Source organism: Ciconia boyciana, chromosome 2 (assembly GCF_034638445.1).
Source record: "Ciconia boyciana chromosome 2, ASM3463844v1, whole genome shotgun sequence".
Classification (NCBI taxonomy): domain Eukaryota; kingdom Metazoa; phylum Chordata; class Aves; order Ciconiiformes; family Ciconiidae; genus Ciconia; species Ciconia boyciana.
In genome coordinates this window covers 149,902,448-149,923,253 of record NC_132935.1, presented here as the reverse complement: position 1 = coordinate 149,923,253, position 20,806 = coordinate 149,902,448, and the positions used below count along the sequence as shown (strand labels likewise).

The 20,806-nt window shown below is 42.2% G+C and overlaps 1 protein-coding gene across 3 annotated transcripts in view; it reads right to left on the bottom strand.

Annotated features, from left to right (window-relative positions):
* Positions 1-20,806, bottom strand: part of GPR158 (G protein-coupled receptor 158) — a 210,627-nt gene that overhangs the window by 38,399 nt on the left and 151,422 nt on the right. For all 3 annotated transcript variants that reach the window (XM_072854471.1, XM_072854472.1, XM_072854473.1), the window contains exon 6: positions 19,713-19,822. In XM_072854471.1, coding sequence (XP_072710572.1) covers positions 19,713-19,822 — 110 coding nt within the window. The remainder of the gene's footprint in view (positions 1-19,712; positions 19,823-20,806) is intronic.

The following is a 20,806-nucleotide window of genomic DNA, read 5'->3' as shown; positions in this document are numbered from 1 at the left end:
TGGAAGGACAAGTTGCTCTGTTTGTGAGAGGGCAGCTGGGATGCATGAAGCTCTGCCTTGGGACACCAGCTGAGAGCTTATGGTGACACTGCGGTGGGTGTCTGCTACAGATTGCCTGATCAGGAATACAAAGACAGTAGGTCCTGAGGTAGGCCTTCTTCAGACAACTGGTGGAAGCCTCATGCTCGCACATCCTGGTCCTCATGAGGGTTTACAGCAACCCCAATATCTGCTGGAAGTGCAACACAGCAGGGCATAGGCAGTCCAGGAGGCTTCTGGAACACACTGATGATGTGTGTGATAACTTGACGCAGATGAGTGAGGAGCAAAGGAAGGGAGACACTCTGCTAGACCTCATGCTTACAGAGAAGGAAGAACTGCTGGGGCTGTGAAGGTCAGGGACAACCTTGGCTGCAGTGACCATGAATGGTGGTGGAGTTCAGGATCCTGAGAGAAGGAAAAAAAGCTTCAGGCTCCTCCAAGCTCAGGAATGGACCATAGTAATGTGCAGGAAATCAAGCAAAGGTGGCAGGAGGCATGCATGGATGAACAGGGAGCTCCTGACTAAACTCAGACATAAAAAGGAAGCGTACAAGAAGTGGAAGGAGGACCCAGGTGACCCAGGAGGGATATAGAGACATTGTCTGAGCATACAGCAATGGATTTAGGGAAGCCAAAACCCACCTGGAGTTCAATCTGGTGAGGGCAGATTCAACTGGCAACAAGAAAGGCTTCTACAGGTGTAACAGCAGCAAAAAAAAAAAAAGCCTAGAGAAAATACAGGCCCACTGCTGAATGATGCAGGGACCTGGTAGAAAATGACAGAGAAAGGAACTGAAATACTCAATGCCTTCTTCACCTCAGTCTTTACTAGGAGGACTTGCTTCCAGGAATCCCAGGTCCCCAGGACCAGTGGGAAAGTCCAGAGCAAGAAAGATTTAACCTTGATGGAGAAGAATCAGGTTAGGGAACACTTAAGTAAACTGGATATACTGAAGTGCATGCATGGGACATGGCAAGATGTGGCCAATGTCATTGCGAGGCCACTCTCAATACTCTTTGAAAGGTCATGGTGATCAGGGGAGGTTTCTATTGACTGGAAGAAAGCAAATGTTACTCTGACCTTCAAGAAAGGCAAGGAGGAGCATCCTAGGAATTAGAGGCTGCTCAAACTCATCTCAATCCTTGGGAAGGTGATAGAAATAAATCCTCCTGGAAACCTTTTCCAAACACACGAAGGACAAGGTGACTGGGAGTAGTCAGCATGGATTTATGAAGATGAAATTATGCCTGACTGACCTGATAGTCTTCTGCAAGGAGATGACTGGCTTGCTAAGGGAAGAGCAGTGGATTTTGTTTATCTTGACTCAGAAAGACTTTTGACACTGTTTTCTATAAAATCCTCATAGACAAACTGATGAAATACAGGTGAGATAAACAGACAGTGAGCTGGACTGAGAACTGGCTGAACTGCCAGGCTCAGAGGGTTGTAGATTAGCAGCAAGAAGCCCAGCTGGACACCAGTCACTAGTTGTGTACCCCATGGGTCAATACTGGGGCCAACACTGTTGAACCTCTTCATTGACGACCTAGACAATGGAGCAGAGTACACCCTGAAGAAGTTTGCAGATGGTACAAAACTGGGAGAAGTGGCTGAGAGACCAGATGGTTTTGCTGCCATTCAGGGGGACCGAAACAGGCTGGAGAAATGAGCAAACAAGAATCTCAAAGTTCAACAAAAGGAAATGCCAAGTCCTGCAGCTGGGCAAGAATAACCCCATGCAGCAGTACATGCTGGGGGCCGACTGGCTGGAAAGCAGCTTTGCAGAAGATGACTTGGGGATACTGGTGGACACCAAATTGATCATGAGCCAGCAATGTACCCTTGTGGCAAAGAAGGCCAGCAGCCTCATGGACTATAAGAGGCAGACTATGTTCAGCAAGTTGAGGGAGGTGGTCCTGTCCCTCTGCTCAGCATTGTTGAGGCCACTCCTGGAGTGCTGTGTCCAGTTCTGGGCTCCCTGGTACAAGAGAGACATGGACATACTGGAGCTGAGACCAGTGAAGGGCCACAAAGATGATTAAAGGACCTGAGCATCTCTCATAAGGGGAGAGGCTGAGGGGGTTGGGACTGTTCAGCCTGGAGAAGAGCAGGCTCAGGGAGAATCTTATCAATGTATATAAATATCTGATGGGAGGGAGTAAAGAAGATGCAGCCAGACTCTTCTCACAAGAGTCTGTGTGTGACAGATGTGTCACACAAGAGGTGTGACAAGATGAGAGGCAAAGGGCACAAACTGAAATCCAGGAAATTCCATTTAAACATAACAACCTTTTTTTCTGTGAATGTGGTCAGACACTAGAATAGGTTGCCAAGACATGTTGTGGATCTCCGTCCTTGAAGAAATTCAGAACCTGACTGTACATGGCTCTGAGCATCCTGCTCTGGCTGAGCCTGTTCTGAGCAGGTGGGTTGGACTATGTGATCTTCAGAGGTCCTTACCAACCTCAACTCTTCTTTGATTCTGTAATCTTTGTGTAGTCAGTATACAGATGTATAGATAGATGGAAGAAACTCAGAAGTCACTAACATTTTCTTAGCATGCTTTCTGCAACAAGCTTTTTATTCAGACCTTAAATCTTAAGATTTAATACGCTTTATAAGTGTATTAGCATTAAAAGTACAGTTAGCATTAGAAGCTCTTTTGTATAACTTGTTCTATGAACTTCTTCAGAGCTTTGACTGAATATTCCACAAAGTATCACAAATTCTGCTCCCAGAGGCCCACTAAAGTACACCTTTTCACTTTTATTTTCCAAATTTATTACTAGACAACACTGTCACCCATTCTAATGAAGAGGGTAATGCAATACTCATACTCCCCTGCAAGGTTATATATATCAGTGCAACATACAACTTCAATAAATAAATGAAACATTCTGTTCATTTATCATTCTGCAATAAAATATTCAAGTTAAAAAAGTCAACCACAAGAAACACTAACTCTCATCTTCTGTTTCCTTTCAGATGCACAGGACGAAATAGTATCATCTGACAAGCTGAATTCTGGAAAGTTTTGCTTTGTGTGTTCACCATAAAATAATGAAAAAAATGACAATTTAAATTATGGTCAAAGATTTAGTAGCCGATGGTTCTAAGCCAATCTAGAAAAAAGAGAATAATGTGTCTATTTAAAGATAAACTGAATTAAAATTATTCTGCCATTCTGAAGGAGCATTAAGCAAGGACACAAGAGAGCTAATCTAAATTCCACAATTTTCAGGAAGAAAGAGGGAAGTTTTCTTGCTGGGAGATCAATAAAACACTCAGAGATTCTCACTGAAATCAAATGTAAAAGATGTAAAAGATGCAGACCCAGGCAATCTACCCACATACAGCAATGAGACCATACCGACAACAAAATGGACTGAACAGAATGAGAGGAAAGTGCGATAAGCTCGAAGCTCCGTAAAATCTGCAAAGATGAAGTAAGGAGGAAGAGTCCCAGCTCCACTCTGAGGTCACTTACACATTAGAAAAGTGTTGATAGCCATGGATTTTTGTTAAAGAGTAGTTGTTTAAACAGAAATATTCCAATCAGAGAGACATCAAATAGTGTTAAGAAATGCAGTGGCAATGACCTTGCTTCAAAACCAAATAACCCAAAGAAACAAACAGGGAAAAAAGGGGGAATTAATAAGACTCCTTCCTTATTAATAGTCAGACATTGACCCAAATTCAGGCTTGGTGACATCCATGCAACAAGAGCTAATCACACAAGAAACAGATGTGGACTCATGAATATAGCAAGCAGCTTAAAGGTGGTGTTTCATACAGCATGAAGATGAAAATAAAACAAATCAGCCCAGTCTAACTGAATATGGAGACAAAAGGGAACAGAAAACATGGTTTATTTTGTTTTTACTGAAAATAGTCTTGAGATACATCATTTGGTTTCTGTATTCTATCTGACAAGTCTTGCAAACGACACTGATGACTCTGGCTTTGCATGCTAATGCAGATGCATGATGACAGACCTGAGGCTTTCCAGGGCAGGGCGTGCTGCCAGCTCTTCGTACATCTGAGCCTGCTAGGGCTGAATCCAGGCTGCAACAAGCTAGGAAACGGCTACGCTTAAATGCTCATTGCCTTCTGAGAAGAGAGCTACAAAACCTGTCTCACTAATTTTGATTTCCAATATCTTTCAGGTTACTCAATTTGGCTATTCTCAACAGTCTTGTGTTCATTCCAGAAGCTGAGGAGCCCACCCAGGAAACACTTTTGGGATTTGGGATAAATAGCATTGTTTGAGTTTGCAGGATGATCTCCGTCAGTGGCTTTAATACAGTCACTATGTTTCTAGTAACAAGGTGCAGAAAACAACTACAAAGTTCACTGACTTAATTTATAAATTCTACCTTTTTTCTTACAAAAAGACTCACAGGTGAAGTCTAAAGGGCTTTGGGTTGGGTGTTTTGTTTGTTTGTTTTTTCCAGAAAGCCGGTGCACTCTGGCTGGCCTGCAGGTTTAAGAGACACGTTGCATTCTGGCCACTATGTGACTCTGTATAAGAACATGCTTGCCAGCTGTGGGGAATTGCGCCTTTAGGAAGATCTGGCAGAAAGCAACTGCAGCTGGTGGCTGTGCCCCTCCTGTCGTGCAACACTGACTGGATGGTGCCCACTGGATAAAGCAGACTTTGGCTCTGCATAATTTCTGAACACTACAGAAGGAGAACAAACAAAATACAGACAACTCTTAGTTCTCTGTGGTCAACCTATCTTTCTCAGCTCAAGAAGCAGTTTAGGTGTTTCATGGTGCCTGGAGTTGGAACTGGCAAACCCTTCAAACCCAGGCAAGCTGCGCGCACGCAACCAGGAGCCCTGAGGAGTGAGCAGCAGGCACAGACGTGACAGCTAGCTACCAAACTGCTACACTGAAATTTGAAAGTGCAGGACTTCCTTCATAAAAGTGGTGTTTTAAACAGACACCCAAAAGAAGGTGGGAACGAGAGAGTTTGTAACGTATCTACGGTGAAGAATTGGTCTTGTCATTTGAGGTGGAGCAGCTGAGTAACAGACCTGATTGTGGCTGACATCTGATCAAAAATCTCAGAAGGGAATTACTGAGATCCCAGAATTAGCCCTTTAAAAAGCCACTAGGATTTGTCTAGCAAATAAATTACCTAAACAGGACTTGGGGTCAGAAGACCTGTGGGACAAAAAGGCACATGGAGGAATCTACAATAAACACTGCATTGCACCTGATGGCACTAGATGAGGCGTCTGTGTTCTTCAGACACCAGGCATGGCGTAGATGCCTTGTCTAGTGCCATGCCCGGTGTCTGAAGAAAGGCTGAAGAATGACACAAGTCTGCCTGCTCCAGCTGAGCACTCACACCCCGCACAGGACTAAACCAGCAACGCTGCTGGCTCCACAGCAGTGATGAAGGAACCAACAAAGTATTATACGTTAACCTTAAGGCAGTCCAAGGCAGACAAGCCAAAATGGCACCTGAAATAATGCCTACTGCTCGAAGCAAATGCACAGCTAATGAAAAATAAGTGTAGTTTTGGAGTTAAGTCATCAGCAAATATCCTGTAAGCTGTTAAGTTAAATATACTTATGGATAAATAGATAATTGGAAAAGACTCAGTTTATAGCTTTTACCAACAAAACGTATATGAATTAAGAGGATAAAAGCATGCCTCACTCTGGGTCTTGCTCAGCTATACCTTTGGAGAGGCAAGGAAGAGGCAAGGAAGAGGCAACTGAGGAACATCCTGGCAGAACACAGCAGCGTCCTAAGAGTCCAAATGACCTATAGTTTTATGACACCGGCAATTTATGCTGCTTACCACACGGCAACAGCTTAAGTGGAGCAAGAGCCGCTGCTCTGACAAACAAGCAAGGGAGTAGGTAGTTCTGGTTCCCCAGAAGGGAACTGGAGACTAGCTAAAGGTGCAACCCTGCCCCTGTAAGGCTACAATATAAGTAAGAATGTGAAAGAAACATTTGGATGCCCTAACCAGGGAAAATCTGGAGGACATGGACTAGGCCAAATGCTGAGGCAACTGTGCAATACTCTCATCTCCAGGAGATGTTAGGGGACATGGCACAGAGATGCTATATTAGTACAAAGCACACCAGTATCAGGACTGGAAGCAACATAACTACGTTAGTGAGGTGCACACCTCAGCTATTTGTTAAGAGTTAGTTTTTTTGCTCAAGTTGGCCTCAAGTTGTGCCAGGGGAGGTTTAGATTGGATATTAGGAAAAATTTCTTCACCGAAAGGGTTATCAAGCATTGGAACAGGCTGCCCAGGGAAGTGGTGGAGTCACGATCCTTGGAGGTATTTAAAAGACGTGTAGATGAGGCACTTAGGGACATGGTTTAGTGGTGGACTTGGCAGTGTTAGGTTAACAGTTGGACTCTATGATCTTAAGGGCCTTTTCCAACCTAAATGATTCTGTGATTCTATGTTTGGCACGCTGTCGCAGGGCTCTACTGCTTTCAGATAGCTGCATGACATTGTATGTTGTGGGAGAAAATCAAGTGTCAGCACTTGTTTGGTACTCCTGCACCATGCTTCAATGCATGGCACATGCCCACTGCCTCCTCTGGGTGAGATACAGGTTATCTTGGGCATGCCTAAATTTTCAGTCAGAAACACAAAAGTCATTTGTTAGCACAAAACCCATTAATCTTTGTAAGTGTCATTTTGGTACAGGAAGAACTCTAGAACAGTTGTCCAAGGTTCTAAGTATCTTTGATGAGAGCTAGGGGTTCTGGGCAAAGATAAACAAATACCATAATGCCACATGAGAGAACCAGCAAGCACAGGAACAAAGTTCAAAAAGGAGTATAAATAGACAGTGGCCATCACCATCATGTTTCCCCCCCAGATGAGAAAATGATATGAAAACACATAGAATGGTCAACAAGGATTTTGTGTCTTGCCCATATCAGCGATCCTGATGGTGCAGCTGTGCAGCAAATGTGAGTGCAAATCCCAATAAAGAATATGAAAACCAGTATGAGTTTGTTCATGGGACTTCCAGCCCTGAGGTATCACTGTAGGAAGCAGACAAATTGAACTGAGCACCAGCCAATATTTCTGTGGAGGGACACTGACAGTTTCCTTACAAGAGACTGAGACACAGACAAAACTGAACATTACATAATATATGTATTTGCAAACCCCTACATTTTAATACATTCAAATGGTAAAATGGTCAATGTCTCTTTTTCATGGGTATAATAGGTTTTTATTCATCAGAGGCCAATGCTAGCTGATACTCACCAGAAGCCATCAACTGCTCCTTCTAAAAAGAGTTTGACAGTCACTGCCTACAAGGTTCTGTGCTGGTTTTGGTTGGGATAGAGTTAATTTTCTTCATAGTAGCTAGTATGGGGCTATGTTTTGGATTTGTGCTGAAAACAGTGTTGATAATATAGAGATGTTTTCATTACTGCTGAGCAGTGCTTACACAGAGTCAAGGCCTTTTCTGCTTCTCACCCCACCCCACCAGCGAGCAGGCTGGGGCTGCACGAGAGGTTGGGAGGGGACACAGCTGGGACAGCTGACCCCCACTGACCAAAGGGCTATTCCAGACCATATGGCATCATGCTCAGCATATACAGCTGGGGGAAGAAGAAGGAAGGGGAGGGACGTTCAGAGTGATGGTGTTTGTCTTCCCAAGTAACGGTTACACGTGATGGAGCCCTGCTTTCCTGGAGATGGCTGAACACCTGCCTGCCCATGGGAAGGAGTGAATGAATTCCTCATTTTGCTTTGCGTGCGCGTGCAGCTTTTGCTTTCCCTATTAAACTGTCTTTATCTCAACCCACGAGTTTTCTCACCTTTACCCTTCCAATTCTCTCCCCCATCCCACCGGGGGGGAGTGAGCAAGCGGCTGTGTGGGGCTCAGTTGCTGGCCGGGGTTAAACCATGACAGGTTCCCAGAGCAATACATAGGCCATTTTCTCAACTAGCAAAGTATGATTTGCAAATTGAATAAAAACTTGGAAGTGATTTGGTCATTGCAGCCACATTCTCCAAAGCATTTGAAAAAGTGCAGAGGAGCAAAGTCCAGAGCTGGATTATGTTAATACGATTTAAAAGAAAAAAAAGCCTGTCCAGTCTAAGATAGAAGGCAGACTTGCTGAGGAAAGATCCTGCATAAAGTAATTAAGGCTGTTACTAAGGGATGGCTGGGACAGTGTAATTCCAGCCCTTTTATCAGTTTCAAGGCTCTCAGCACTATACGGAGTTTTGTTCAAAGCCAACAAGAGAGTGATTTCTGAGGTGCTAGAGAAATATGTCAGAAGGAATATATGATGGACACTTAGGGACTGAAGGAAACCATAGGAGAGCTAGAAAATACAGGGTTTAATAAAAACTAGTATCAAATATAAAGTTCAATACAGAACTTTATGAAAAAAATACGAAAAGTGGCATGAAAAAGGTTCTAAAAGATTGTCACATATGCCAAAACTAGAAAGACAAGTCAAGCAGAATAACAAAATCTCCTGCAAAATGTGGGCACAAATTTATTTGCAGCATCTGGGAAAAACAGCTCATAGATTTTTAGCCTTATTTCAGTGAGGCAATGGTACCAAACAATTCCACACTTAGACATATCAACTGTCTTTTTCCTAGCCTTGGTGAAACTGCCACAGTGCCTTCTGACATCGGCTCTTGATTGGAAGCTGTGAATTTACATACTTTGAACTGAAGTATGATTTCAGACAGGTAATGCCAATTTGCATTATCCACAACTGAACAGTAGAAAATGATGTCAAAGTAATGCTGAAAAACATATCAGAGAAAGACCTTGGTCCACATACAGCAACAAGGCAGGACCAATGAATCCCTGGTTGCTTATTCTGTAGAACAGAAAGCTGAAAACAAGGCAAGGAGAATCAAAAAGCTGAGGAAGATTTGTGGTCACAAGAGTGGCTGTCACTTCCCAAAAACTCTGTGCAAGCCAGTGCTTGAGGCAGGGGCTGCCAACAGCAGCAGCTTCACCACCATCAGCCCTGCACTCAGGTGAAGTTGTAACCTCCCCTAGGCACACCCGGGAGGAACAGGTAGCACCTCCCTGAAATCCCAGCAAGGGGGAGAGAGATTGTTTTGCTGAAGAAGATTTCGGAAAAATAATAGATGTTGCTGTTGCAGCGGCCAAGTGCAGAACACGGCTCCACCAGAACGACTGCGCTGCTATGAACTGCCAGAGCACAACGGGGGTGATGGCTGGGCAGAGACCCAGAGGCCCTTGAGTAACTCAGTGCTGCTAGCTAACTTAATTCACACATTAGAAATAGGCACTCAAAATTTTACACTGATTATTAACCACTAGCATTTTTCGATTTGCCCAGAAACAGAGGCTCCAGCTTGAACTGTATACAACTAACTGCAATTATGTACAGGGGCACACATTGTGCACATGAAAGAGGTAAGACTCAAGAAAATCCAAAACTCAGCTGCCTGTAAAACCTGCCAGTGCACTGTACTGTAATACTCTGCGATAGCAAAAGAGCTTTAATTTTTAATACAAATTTTTGTGGTGATTTTTAATTGAAAATCTTACAGATTAGCTCTAAAAGGAATAGCTTGATACTTGCAACTGAATTAATAAATACTGAAGCTTTCTTCAGCTGTCTATGTATTCCTGAACTTTCAGCAGCCAAGGCAGCATTGTCTTGGCCTTTACAGTTCAGATCATGGATCTAAAATTCCTAGAGCACCTTGGACATCTTTCAGAAAAGCATATCTGGTGATAACTCACCGATGTGTAGACTGGTACAACACTGACAAGCCTTACCCCTCTGTATGTTACAGCACGGCAACACAGCATTTTATGTCACCAGTGGTTGGCTACCACTGATCAGATAAAGACTCAATTTTTCAAGAACATAATGGCAATTTTTGGCCTTCACAATAGTCCAGAAAAGAGCAACTAATATCTGAGAATATTTGGTCCAGGCAACAGTTTTCCCAGTACTAAAGGTCTGCATTAGAGTAAGTGATCAGGACTAATTTCAAAGAAGCTGGTGTGTCCCATTAAACAGTACAACTATAAATATGTCATTTCAGTTTATAAATATGCTTCATTTCTCAATAGACCCATACTAACACGAATGCTATCATTTCTATTGCGTGTTTGTAAAATAAAGGCCAAATATAGGACTAATCACTAAATTATATAGCTTTATCAGTTGTACAACACAGACCATTACATTTTTCTGTAGAAACTCCTGTAATTTGTAGTAGTATTTAACTATAGAATATCTTCCAAGAAGGGATTCAGTCTTGATCTGAAAGCAGCACAAAAAATTCCTCATTTCTCTTGTTAGGTTTTTCTATAGCTAAGCACCTTTCTGAGAAGAATTTGTGCCAGATTGGCTTCCAGCTACCAGATCTTATTAAACCTCAGTCCAATAGATTAAAGAGTCTTTTGTGACTACTTTTTCTCTCCCTGCTTGTTTATACACCACACAAGAAGTCATCTCTCAGTCTTCTTGCTGATCTAAAAAACAGATTAGGTTTCACAGTACCAAGCACTTTTCCCAGCCCTCAAATACTTTCTGAACCACATCCATCTATTGCGCACCTCCTTTAAAAATGCATCTCAGGAACAGGACATAATGCATTTGTATTAGTCTCAAAGATGTCACCTCCTGCCGCAAAATCAGTTCTCTACTGATAACCTTTAAAACTCCTATTCTCCTCAATTTTGTGTCTTTAACTAGTCCCCAACTATAATTTGCCTTTTGGCTGTATTCAAGTGTACCTCTTTGACTAAGCCCAAGTTACCAAGCAATAAAGACTACTTTTCATTACCATCCTTTCTGAAACAAAATTTACCATTTCACCAAGCTTTGTGTTATCCACAGATTTTATGAGCAATCATTTTGTGCTTGGTTCTTCATTGCAACTGAAAATGTTAAATAGTATCAGGCTTACTCCTGATCCTTCACAGTAGCCCATCAGAAGCCTCCCCTCCAGTCATGATTTTTCACTGACAATCAGCGTATGTGATCTGCAGATCTCTGCTTCCACTTAACTGTGATCAGCCCCTGTGCGTGGAGTGTGAGTCACACACTTAACTCCCTCTTCACACTCCTCCACAAATAGCCTATAACTCATGTATTACAGTGCAATGCCTGGTTTCTCTTTCATGCCATAATCCCACCCAGCAGGCAGCTGGGCAGCAGATACCTTGTTCCACTGACCAATTCTGTCCTTCCCGTGGCATGAAAAAAAAAACCAGTCTGTAGAGCTACATTACTCGTATTGCAAATGCATGCGCAAATGCATGCATACCTGGAAGAAGATGCTGCTGTATTGCACCACAGCACAAAGTTTTGCCAGCTGATGGGGTCCTGGACCTGGGTAAGGTCTCTGAGAGGACGTCTTCCAGCTCCAGTTCTGAAGCCCTTCTGCTATCATGTAATCTGATGTCCAAACCCAGCCCTTTCTCCCATTATCTGCCATGGTGCTCTTGCATGCCATCAACACAAAAGAGATCTGAAAGGTCTTGTGATACCTGTGGATCATTGTAGAGGGCCTTCCAACCCACTGGGTTTTTTTTTTCTAATCATGATGGGAATATAATTTAATATTAAAACACCAGATACTTTCTTTATCTTCTCTTTGAACTTTCCTAACTTTCTTTATCTTCTCTTTGAACTTTCCTAGCCAAACTCAGTCTACTGTGATAAAGCAGAATTTGTGCTATATTAAGGTGATTAAAAAAAAGCAGCCCATGGAACTGTACAGCTGTATGTACAATATCTTTATATAAATTAAATATTAATAGGAATATGGATGAGAATATTTTCAGGATCACAGTGCTCTAATAATCATATGTACTTTATGTGCTGCTGATTTTTTTGCTTAAAGATAATGTTTATTAGTCCCACTTCTACACTGTGCTCCATCAAGATTAATTCTGCACTGAGTGTCTTTATAACAGTTGTGCTACATTTTATTAGTTTATACATATGGAAGTAGATATTTTATTCAGAAATATGAAACACAACCATTATGCTGTCTAGTTAAGGCTAGTTATTGCTTGAGAATGGCAGGGATACGAAAGAGTTAAATAGGATTTTAATAATGCAGATTTTATTGGGAAAAAAGTCACAATAAAACAGAATGTGACTGTTATTTAATTTAGAATAACTAGCAAAATGAGAATTCCACCTTGAATATGTATCATTCAGGAATGCTATATGGAATTTACTAAACTTTCTAACTTGTTGTCTAAGGCCCATAAAAATAAATAAACAAAGTAACAAAGGTTTGCAGCAGGCAAGAGAAATGAATTATACTCAGGAAATGAATGAATTCAGTTAAGAAATGCTAACGAGAAAACAGATTTTTTCATCATCAGCCTAATTAGTGAAACTTCATTCCTTCTGAACTCGTACTGTATGTGCATACATTTTTGCAGCAAGCCCAACTCCTTTCCTCCCTAACCTGCATCTCCCAGCCTTTCACTCTCCCCCAGCCCTTAAAGCCCCTGTTTCTCTCCTGTTTCTTCCAGCAGCCAGGCACGAGGACAATATGGGAGCTGCCAGCAGCACGTGCCCGCTGACCGCCCGGGGCACATCAGGCAGCCAGGGACCTGCTGATGCTGTGGGTTTCAGCCTTTGCTCCACGGGAACATTCATAAGGTCTGTCTTCTGCTCCGACACTGTTTTTCACAAAGCTTTGTAGGACTTAGTGCGTACAACCCCTTCTTCACTTCTATCTTTGAACTATCTCTTTTCATAAAAAAGACACATCAGTGATGTGAGCTTCAAATAACGCAAATGACATAAGAATCCACGTACATTTTCCATGTACTACTTTACTTCTTGTTTAAACAAAGATGGGTAAACATGTATGGCAACAAACTACTACATGTGGAAAAAGCAGTGGAAGAGGACAGAGATGCACTGCTTTCACAGAAGATTTACTTTTGCCTAATTCAATTAAGTTCATAATAAATGCAAAAAGTACCTGATGCCTCTCTTTTTTCCCTGTGTGTCTCTCTTAACTGAAACTAGGTACCTCCCTCTCATCTGAGTCATCACTACAAGAAAATAAAGCTGATAGTGAGGTGACAGTAATGCAGGAAGACTCTTTTTTAATCCTTACAGTTTCTGCACTGCTGCTGGCTCTGATATTCAAAGCAGCATCATGGAGCTCTCGCGTGAACACAAATTAAAGAGAAGAGGCAGAACAGGGAGCTACGGCTGCAAGAGGTACCACCATCAAAGAGGTGTTACGGATGCACTCAACCCCTTAACTAAACTAGCGGTAGTTTGGTACAGGCTCCAAAGGAGGTAAAGACCTGAGCCGTAGCTGGGCCAAGAACTCTTCTAGTTCCAATCTGTCCTCTGAAAACCCACAAAGGAGCAGAGTGGCACAGTGAGCATTGATGCATATGAGCTTGGAACACTGATCACGCAATTAACACATGAATAGCAGGTGGCTTTTCCAAGACTCACTGATCAAGGAACAAAGAAAGTTGTGGGTACAAGGAGTCTCATGCCTACCTTTCCATCACATGTAATTTGACTACAAGCCAACCACTTTATTCCATAAATATGACAGCCTTCTTTGAGCTTTCCCTGCTAGGCAGCATGGCTGCATGGCGGTAATCTCCCCTTGAGCTGGGATGCCTCTCAAGGTTGCTCCTCAAGGCAGAGAGACCTTTTACCAATGGCAGATCGTCAGTAAGAGACCAATATCATGCATAACCTTGTAGTATGGTAACTTTGATTTGTGTCTTGGTAACTTTCAATCATCATTCAAATGATTGTGCCGTACAGTAATAGCATGAACCTTGCCATTGAACTTTGTTAAGTCGCATTTTTACAACATCATATTAAAACCACTTTTGCTAATACCTTTGACAGTGGTTCTTTAAGTGATCTGAATGACTCATTTGCGACAAGAGGCGTGGAGCTCCAGCAGCCCACAGCAAAAGGTATATGGCTGTGAGCCCTTCTCTGCCAAGCACTGGCAAATTTTGGAAGCTTCCTGAGTTAATTTTCCTTGTAGAAGAGAAACTGGCAGTACAAAACAAGTATCTTCTCAGTGCAGGATGTTTACTTTCAAAAGTCCAGCTGCCCTTCTTCCCGAAGCTGGAACAATAACAAGCAGTGCTCAGGCAACTCTGTTCAGCCAAGGCTTCAGACCAGGTGTTTCTTCCCTCTCCAGAAAATTGTCTTCACATCTTCATCTGCCTCTCTGCAGGGATCCACAAAGACTTGTGCACCAGACAGCACTTACTGCTTCTCTGCAGGAACGACTGATTGCAGCTTCACGTCTGACCACGTACCCCTTCCCTTCTCTTGCTTAAGACAATGCAGTCAGGGACCAGGGAAACTGCCCATCGAACCTCCTTCCATGAGGTTGCATGGAAGATACAGAAACATGGTGTCACTGACCTTGGTTTGCATTACCAGGAATTAAAGTTCATAAGGAAACTTGAGATTACACCTTTGTTACGTAACTGCAGAAAACTAACATGAGTTTTTATCTGTTTTAATTCAAACACAATTACTACAAAAAACTATCTCACCCAAGAGAGAAGTACTTTGAAGTTTATGAGTCTTGGGGTCAAATCTAACTGCGGTTGCAACTTGCCCACTTTCAGGAGGAGAAAAGGGAAAATCAGTCATTTGTGGACAGTTCCACAAATCCTTGGAAGGAGAGGCAGACAAAATCTCCTTCCAGGGCCTGGGTGAGATTTATAGCAAGTTTCAGCACAAAGAACCGTGGAATATATCCTATAACTTACACCTATAGTGTTTGCAGCAAGTTTGTCTCAGGATGGTCGGTCTTCAGAGAGGAGTTCACAGTGACAAGTCACTTGGCTTTCTTGCAGCTGATGGTGTGATTTATTTCATGGGGATATAATAAACAGGAATAGCTGCCCCCACGCATTTATCCTAAGATCACAGGAACTGGATTTACAAAATGAACTGAGCTGCATAAATATAACAAAGGTCAAACTTCCCAGGTGCTAAAATACGCTACTTCCAGGGAAGAGAAAGACAAATGGTCAGAATGGTTACAGTAAGCCCCTACGGTGTAACCAGCTCTACAGTTTGACTAAACCACCCCTTTTCCTGCCTTGCAAACAGACTCAAATACCTATTCCTGACAGTCAAGTTAAAGCAGTAAAAACCCAAACAATTCCACAAGGCAGTATCAGACCAGAGCTCAGGACACTGCATTTCTGCAACAGCAACATCTGTCTCCAAAACAATTTTCTCCCTTTTGTTTCACATGGGATAACAACCACTACAGACCACATCCAGTGGCAAAATCCAACAGTGTATGCATCTACCTGAAGCCACTTCACACTTGCCTTCCATAAGAAAAAAGCAAATAATTTGATAGAAATTAAATCTCCCACTTTTCTGGAGTGTTCAACCAAAATGACCATGAGGGCCTGACTCATTTCAAAAACAAAGGGTAGCTCACCCCTACAGCCGATGCCCATCTCACCTTCCTTGCCCACCTAAGCTGAGGTTATAGAGTAACTACTGCTCCAAGACAAAACTGCTCTCTGCCATGCTTCATCACAAGTGCCCGTTCTCATGGAAACATTGGGTAGTGGCATATTGGTCCTATGGAACTATGATCTATTGGCACTATAAACTGTGAAATACTGGCCTAGGGACCACCCAGCTGTACAGGCTCTAGCTGCCAAGGTACCTTCTGTACCTTCCTGCACCATGTTCCCACCAGCCGCTTCTAGACAGGATCATCTGTATGTTCTTTCCCTCCCCTAGCTACAAGAGGAGGTTATGCCATATCCTCCTCTTTCATCCTCTCACCATCAATGCACACCTCCACCCAACTCCTTCAAGAAGCAAATGGCCATCTTTGGTTTCTCTGCTGGCATGAGTCTCCTCTTCTGTAAGATACTGAACCATGACATGTGACATGCTACACTGCACACTACCCACACTACTCTTCTCCTCCTTTCTTTATCACCTACAAAGATCTCTAGGAAGGACCACTACTTGCTCTGGCTATACCAGATGGCAAGGCACGGCAATGTAATCTTAGCACAGCATTTAGATGAGGTGCAGAATTGCCTCATAGGGTTAACACCTTCTTGTTCCCCCACTAACATGCCCACCTCACCATCATTACTTACAAAAAAGCCATTGTGTGTCATTGTCTTGTTTTCCATACCCGGAACGTTACCTTCTCCATACCTTCTCATTCTCCTCACTTCCTCACTCTCCTCTTTTTTGCATAGTAATATAAGAAATGGAGACTCCCACAAAATAGAGACCCCATTCCTGGGTTTCATTCTCCTAAAATGTCTGTAAGCTACCCTGTGTATACACACACACACATATACATATGTCTATGTATGTACCTATAGCTTTCTTGCATTCTTATGCTTTAATCCAGAATTAAGGGTTCTGTATTAATCCTGACACTGATGGTAGAAGTTCACAAAATATTAAAGATAATGAGATAACCTGATTATAAAATACAGGGCTTGAAAAAGGACAGAGTCTTCAGTCACAGAAATATACTGAGAGATGCAACATCAGCAGCTCTTTTAAACCCAAAAGGTTAAATTTGAAACATCATTATTTCTTGAGAGAATTATTTTGAAGAATTCATTGTTGAGGAAAGTACCGAGTTTTATGTTCACGGCTCTACAGCTAGGTTTCTTAAATTAAGCTCATTTCCTTACCCCCATCCTTCCACCCCCATAAACATCAGCTTATTATTTTAAAAATGCACAGTGAATAAGAAAGAGGCAATTTAAGATGAAGCACTGTAGAAATTGACTGTGACGGGTGTTCAAAGAATGAATCAGTACATGACTTCCCTGTTCTTTTACTCTTCCTTAAGCATCTGCTTTTGGCTACTTTTCTGATTTCTCCTTGATGCTTGACCCTAACAAAACCTCAAAGACCTCCTTGGGAAGGCGGGAACTAAGAGAAAAAAAAGCCACAAAGAAAACAAGTGTTTCCAGTGCCTCCTACCTGGCTTTGGGTAACCTTCATGCTCCAGTGCTACTCAAAGCACCTCATTTGTTGAGAAATACAGCTTTAGACTCTCTGGTTATCATTAATAGCTGCTTTTACACAATATTGTTTTTTCCATTAAACTTAGAAAAATCACAAGTTCCTTGCTAGCAATCAGTTCTTCCCCCAGGCAAGACAGAGGCTACCTGCAGGAGGGCACCAGTGCTTGTCGTGAGTATTTGTGGTCTCTGCAGTAAGCCATTCTTCAACCCTGCAATGACTGTGGATTAAATTGGATCTGCCAAAAATTTCTACCGAATTCTCTACTAGCATCATATTATTCTTAATTAGCATAACTGTTGCAAATGTATATAATAAAAGATATATCTAACTTGACTTGGTCTTTTGCAAGGTGTACTCCCTGACTGAAATATTCAGTACTAAAAAAAGACGACAATATCATGAATGTAGGAGATGAATGGTCAGGAAACCTGGGTGGAAAACAAAGATAGATTCCTAGAGAAAGTAATTCTAGATTAATAGATGAAATAGGGCTTTTTTTCTCTTCATGTTTCACAAAGAAATATAGAATTATCCAGGTTGGAATTACCTCAGAAGGTCATCCAGTGCTCAAAGCAGGCTTAACACTGAATCCAGACCAGGTTGCTCAGAGCTTTATCCAGTTGGGTCTTGAAAATCTCCAAGGATGGAAATTCACAACCTCATGGGCAACCCGCTCCACTGCTTAATTACCCTGATAGCGAAAATGTTTTCCTTGTATAACATTGACCCTGATGCTAATTTATATTGTATAAAGTTGAAATCTCCCATTTCAATTTGTCATTGTCTTTTGTTCTCCCAATATATGTTGCTGTAAAGAGCATGGCTCAATCTTCTCAGTAACCTCCTTGTAGATTTTGGGCAGCTGTTGTTAGGACCCTCCAATGCCATCTATTCTCCAGGCTCAACAAGCCCTGTTCCCTCAACATCTCCTTGCAGGGCAAGTGCTCCAAGCTCTGACCATCTTGATGGCCTTTCACTGAACTCACCCAAGTTCACTGATGTCTTGGGAGAGTCCAAAACTGGACACAGCATTGCAGACATGGCCTAAGGCGTGCCGAGTAAAGGAGAACAATCACTTCCCTCAATCTTCTGGCTGGGGTCCTGTTGATACAGTCCATTCTGCTGCTAGCCTTCATTGTATTGTGCTGATCAAGGATGAGGTATAGTTCATTCTTGCTTTCTTGTTCAATCTTGGTCCCGTTTGCTGAGCCTGTCAGCACAGGTGCCAAGTAACACCAAAGAGCTGAATGAGCAAAGCAGAAGTGCAAGATTTTCTGCCCAATTTTGCAGCCTGTCCTCACATCATATAAAGGGAAGATCATCTCCCCTGTCAGAATATTGCTTCCTCACACCATGTAAAATCATATAAATGACCTGTTAGGGTAGCAGAACTGCAACAGTGATGTGAGTCTTCCATAGTCTTAGGCTGTTTCTCCATATATCTGAGCCATAGATAACAAACCACCCAAGCAAAATCACCAGTTCTGTTACATCTTGTCTATAGTGCTCTAGGTGTTATTCTTTTTGCATCAGAAATTGCTCAACCCAGAAAATACCATGAGGGCGTGTGATTCTCTGGATGAATTTCAATGTGAAGATGTGGCCAGACATAGCATTATACAGTCAGAGTTTACCAGCCAAAGTGTACACTTGCAACCAGGGACACAAACAAAAGGGAGCTGCAAGAAGAGGCTCTATTTCTATGGGAAAGCAGGGTTTTCCACCTAAAATGTGACAAGCCAATAGTGCAACATGAAACACAAGATATTATCAGTCCTCATTCAGTTTATGAGCATAATATCAAACTTCCCTTATCTAACATGCCAACACTGTAATGAAGCTAAGACAAAAAGATGAGCAAGCCAACTTCACCCAAGATGTCTAAGTACCAATATACACATACTGCATTTCTCTTTGTTTCAATAAAAATACTTACAGAATGTATCAGTAATGTTTTTCACTAAAGTTTAGAGAGGAAAAAGCATTAGGATTTTATCAAGCATAGCCAGAAAACACTTCAACTTTAAAGGGGACTGTAGAAGTGGAATTTGAAGTTGGGTCTCTGAATCTTAATGTCTGAATCGCACGTGAATGCACTGCCAACCCCGTGGAACCCAGAATTTCCCACGCATTTTTGCTGACAGGCACTGATGCTCGTGAGCGTGCAGCCTGTCTGCTGTGATTGCCTGAAGAAAGCAGCCCTTGAGTTCCGAGCCATAAGAAAACAGAGTAAGTATATACACCACAGTGTACTGTTTTACCCACCATCGCTGTACCTAAACACTTAGAAAGAATCTCTCCATGAACACTTTACAGGGAAACTTTTGAACACTTTTGAACATTCTACGAACACTTCTGTATTTTCCTATATCCAAGTAAAACATATTTACCTTCTGTGAAAAGGGGTTCTTGCACAATTTTACAGCTGATACATATTTTTCATCAAATCCTGTCTGCATTCATAGTTCTCTACTGGGATTAGTAGCATATAATTTGAGCAGGAATAGTGAGGAGAAATACACAGTGGTTTTAAAAATCAGAAACGGCACTTGTTTATGATAATATTTGCAGCTCTTCCATCTAAGTACCCACACAGATTACACATACTCCCACAGAGATGGAAATTAATAATATGTGAAATACCTGTGCAGCTTGAGCGTCACAGTTCCATAAACAGTAGCAAAGCCCAGAAGACGAACCCATCTTAGGAGAACACAGCGAAATACACTTGGCTCAAAATACAAAATGACAACCTATAGAACAGAAAGATAGAGAGAGCTTCAGTACCGCTTTAATGAGAAAGTAGTTCTTCATTCAAATGCAGAATAGTTGCAAAACAGGACAGCAGACATATTTCAGCTCGTACTGCTGTATATTTAGATTTTCTAGTAAAGTGACAGGATGATCAGATCAACCAGCTGGCACAGTTCTAGGCACCAACTCCTTTTGAAGGGAGCTGGCAAAAGCCCTGTGACAGACTGTGAAGTGACAACACTTTTAAATGCAATTCCACTGACTTTTCTTAACCAAGTGAAAACATGTACCCAGAGAAGAGGATAGAACAGACAAGGACATTTTCCTTGAGCTATTCCAGTAATATGCAGCTGGCCTAATTATGGTTGGATGGACTGTATTTACTAGGTTACACTTCAAAGTCACGCCTTCTAATAAACCTAGCAAAATGATAGTTGCTCGTTCTTCTCTGCCAACTATTCTGCCACACTAAAAATGATTGCACTAGCCTCTCTCTGTCCAAAACCCCAAAATCTCAATGTCATATTTGACTCTTTCTTATTCTTCCCCATATATTTTCCCTAAGCTATACCAAATCTCCCTATGCATCACCACTTTCTTAGCAAAAATAACCTTTTTGTTCACTTTTGGATTTCTCTAATCACAACAACAGAAAGGTCCTACTGGCCTTTTGCTCTGTCTACCAAGTACCATGCATGAGGACAACACTCAAGAAACAGTAGCATAAAACTACTTCTGCAGGCACAGTGCATATAAAAGCCAAGTAAAATGCCACCCCTATCTAAACCAGCACTGCCTAAATGGTGGATTCCGTCACAATCTCAACCAGGAGTCCATTTCTTCTCATTCCGACAGACGTTGTCCCTGGTGTCCTGAGGGATGATCCCATATTCCTTCCCACTCACCCAGCCCCACCAGGAGCCTGCTGTCCCAGGGATTCGGCTATACACTGCCCTTACCCCTCCTGCAGACCCTGCTTGGTC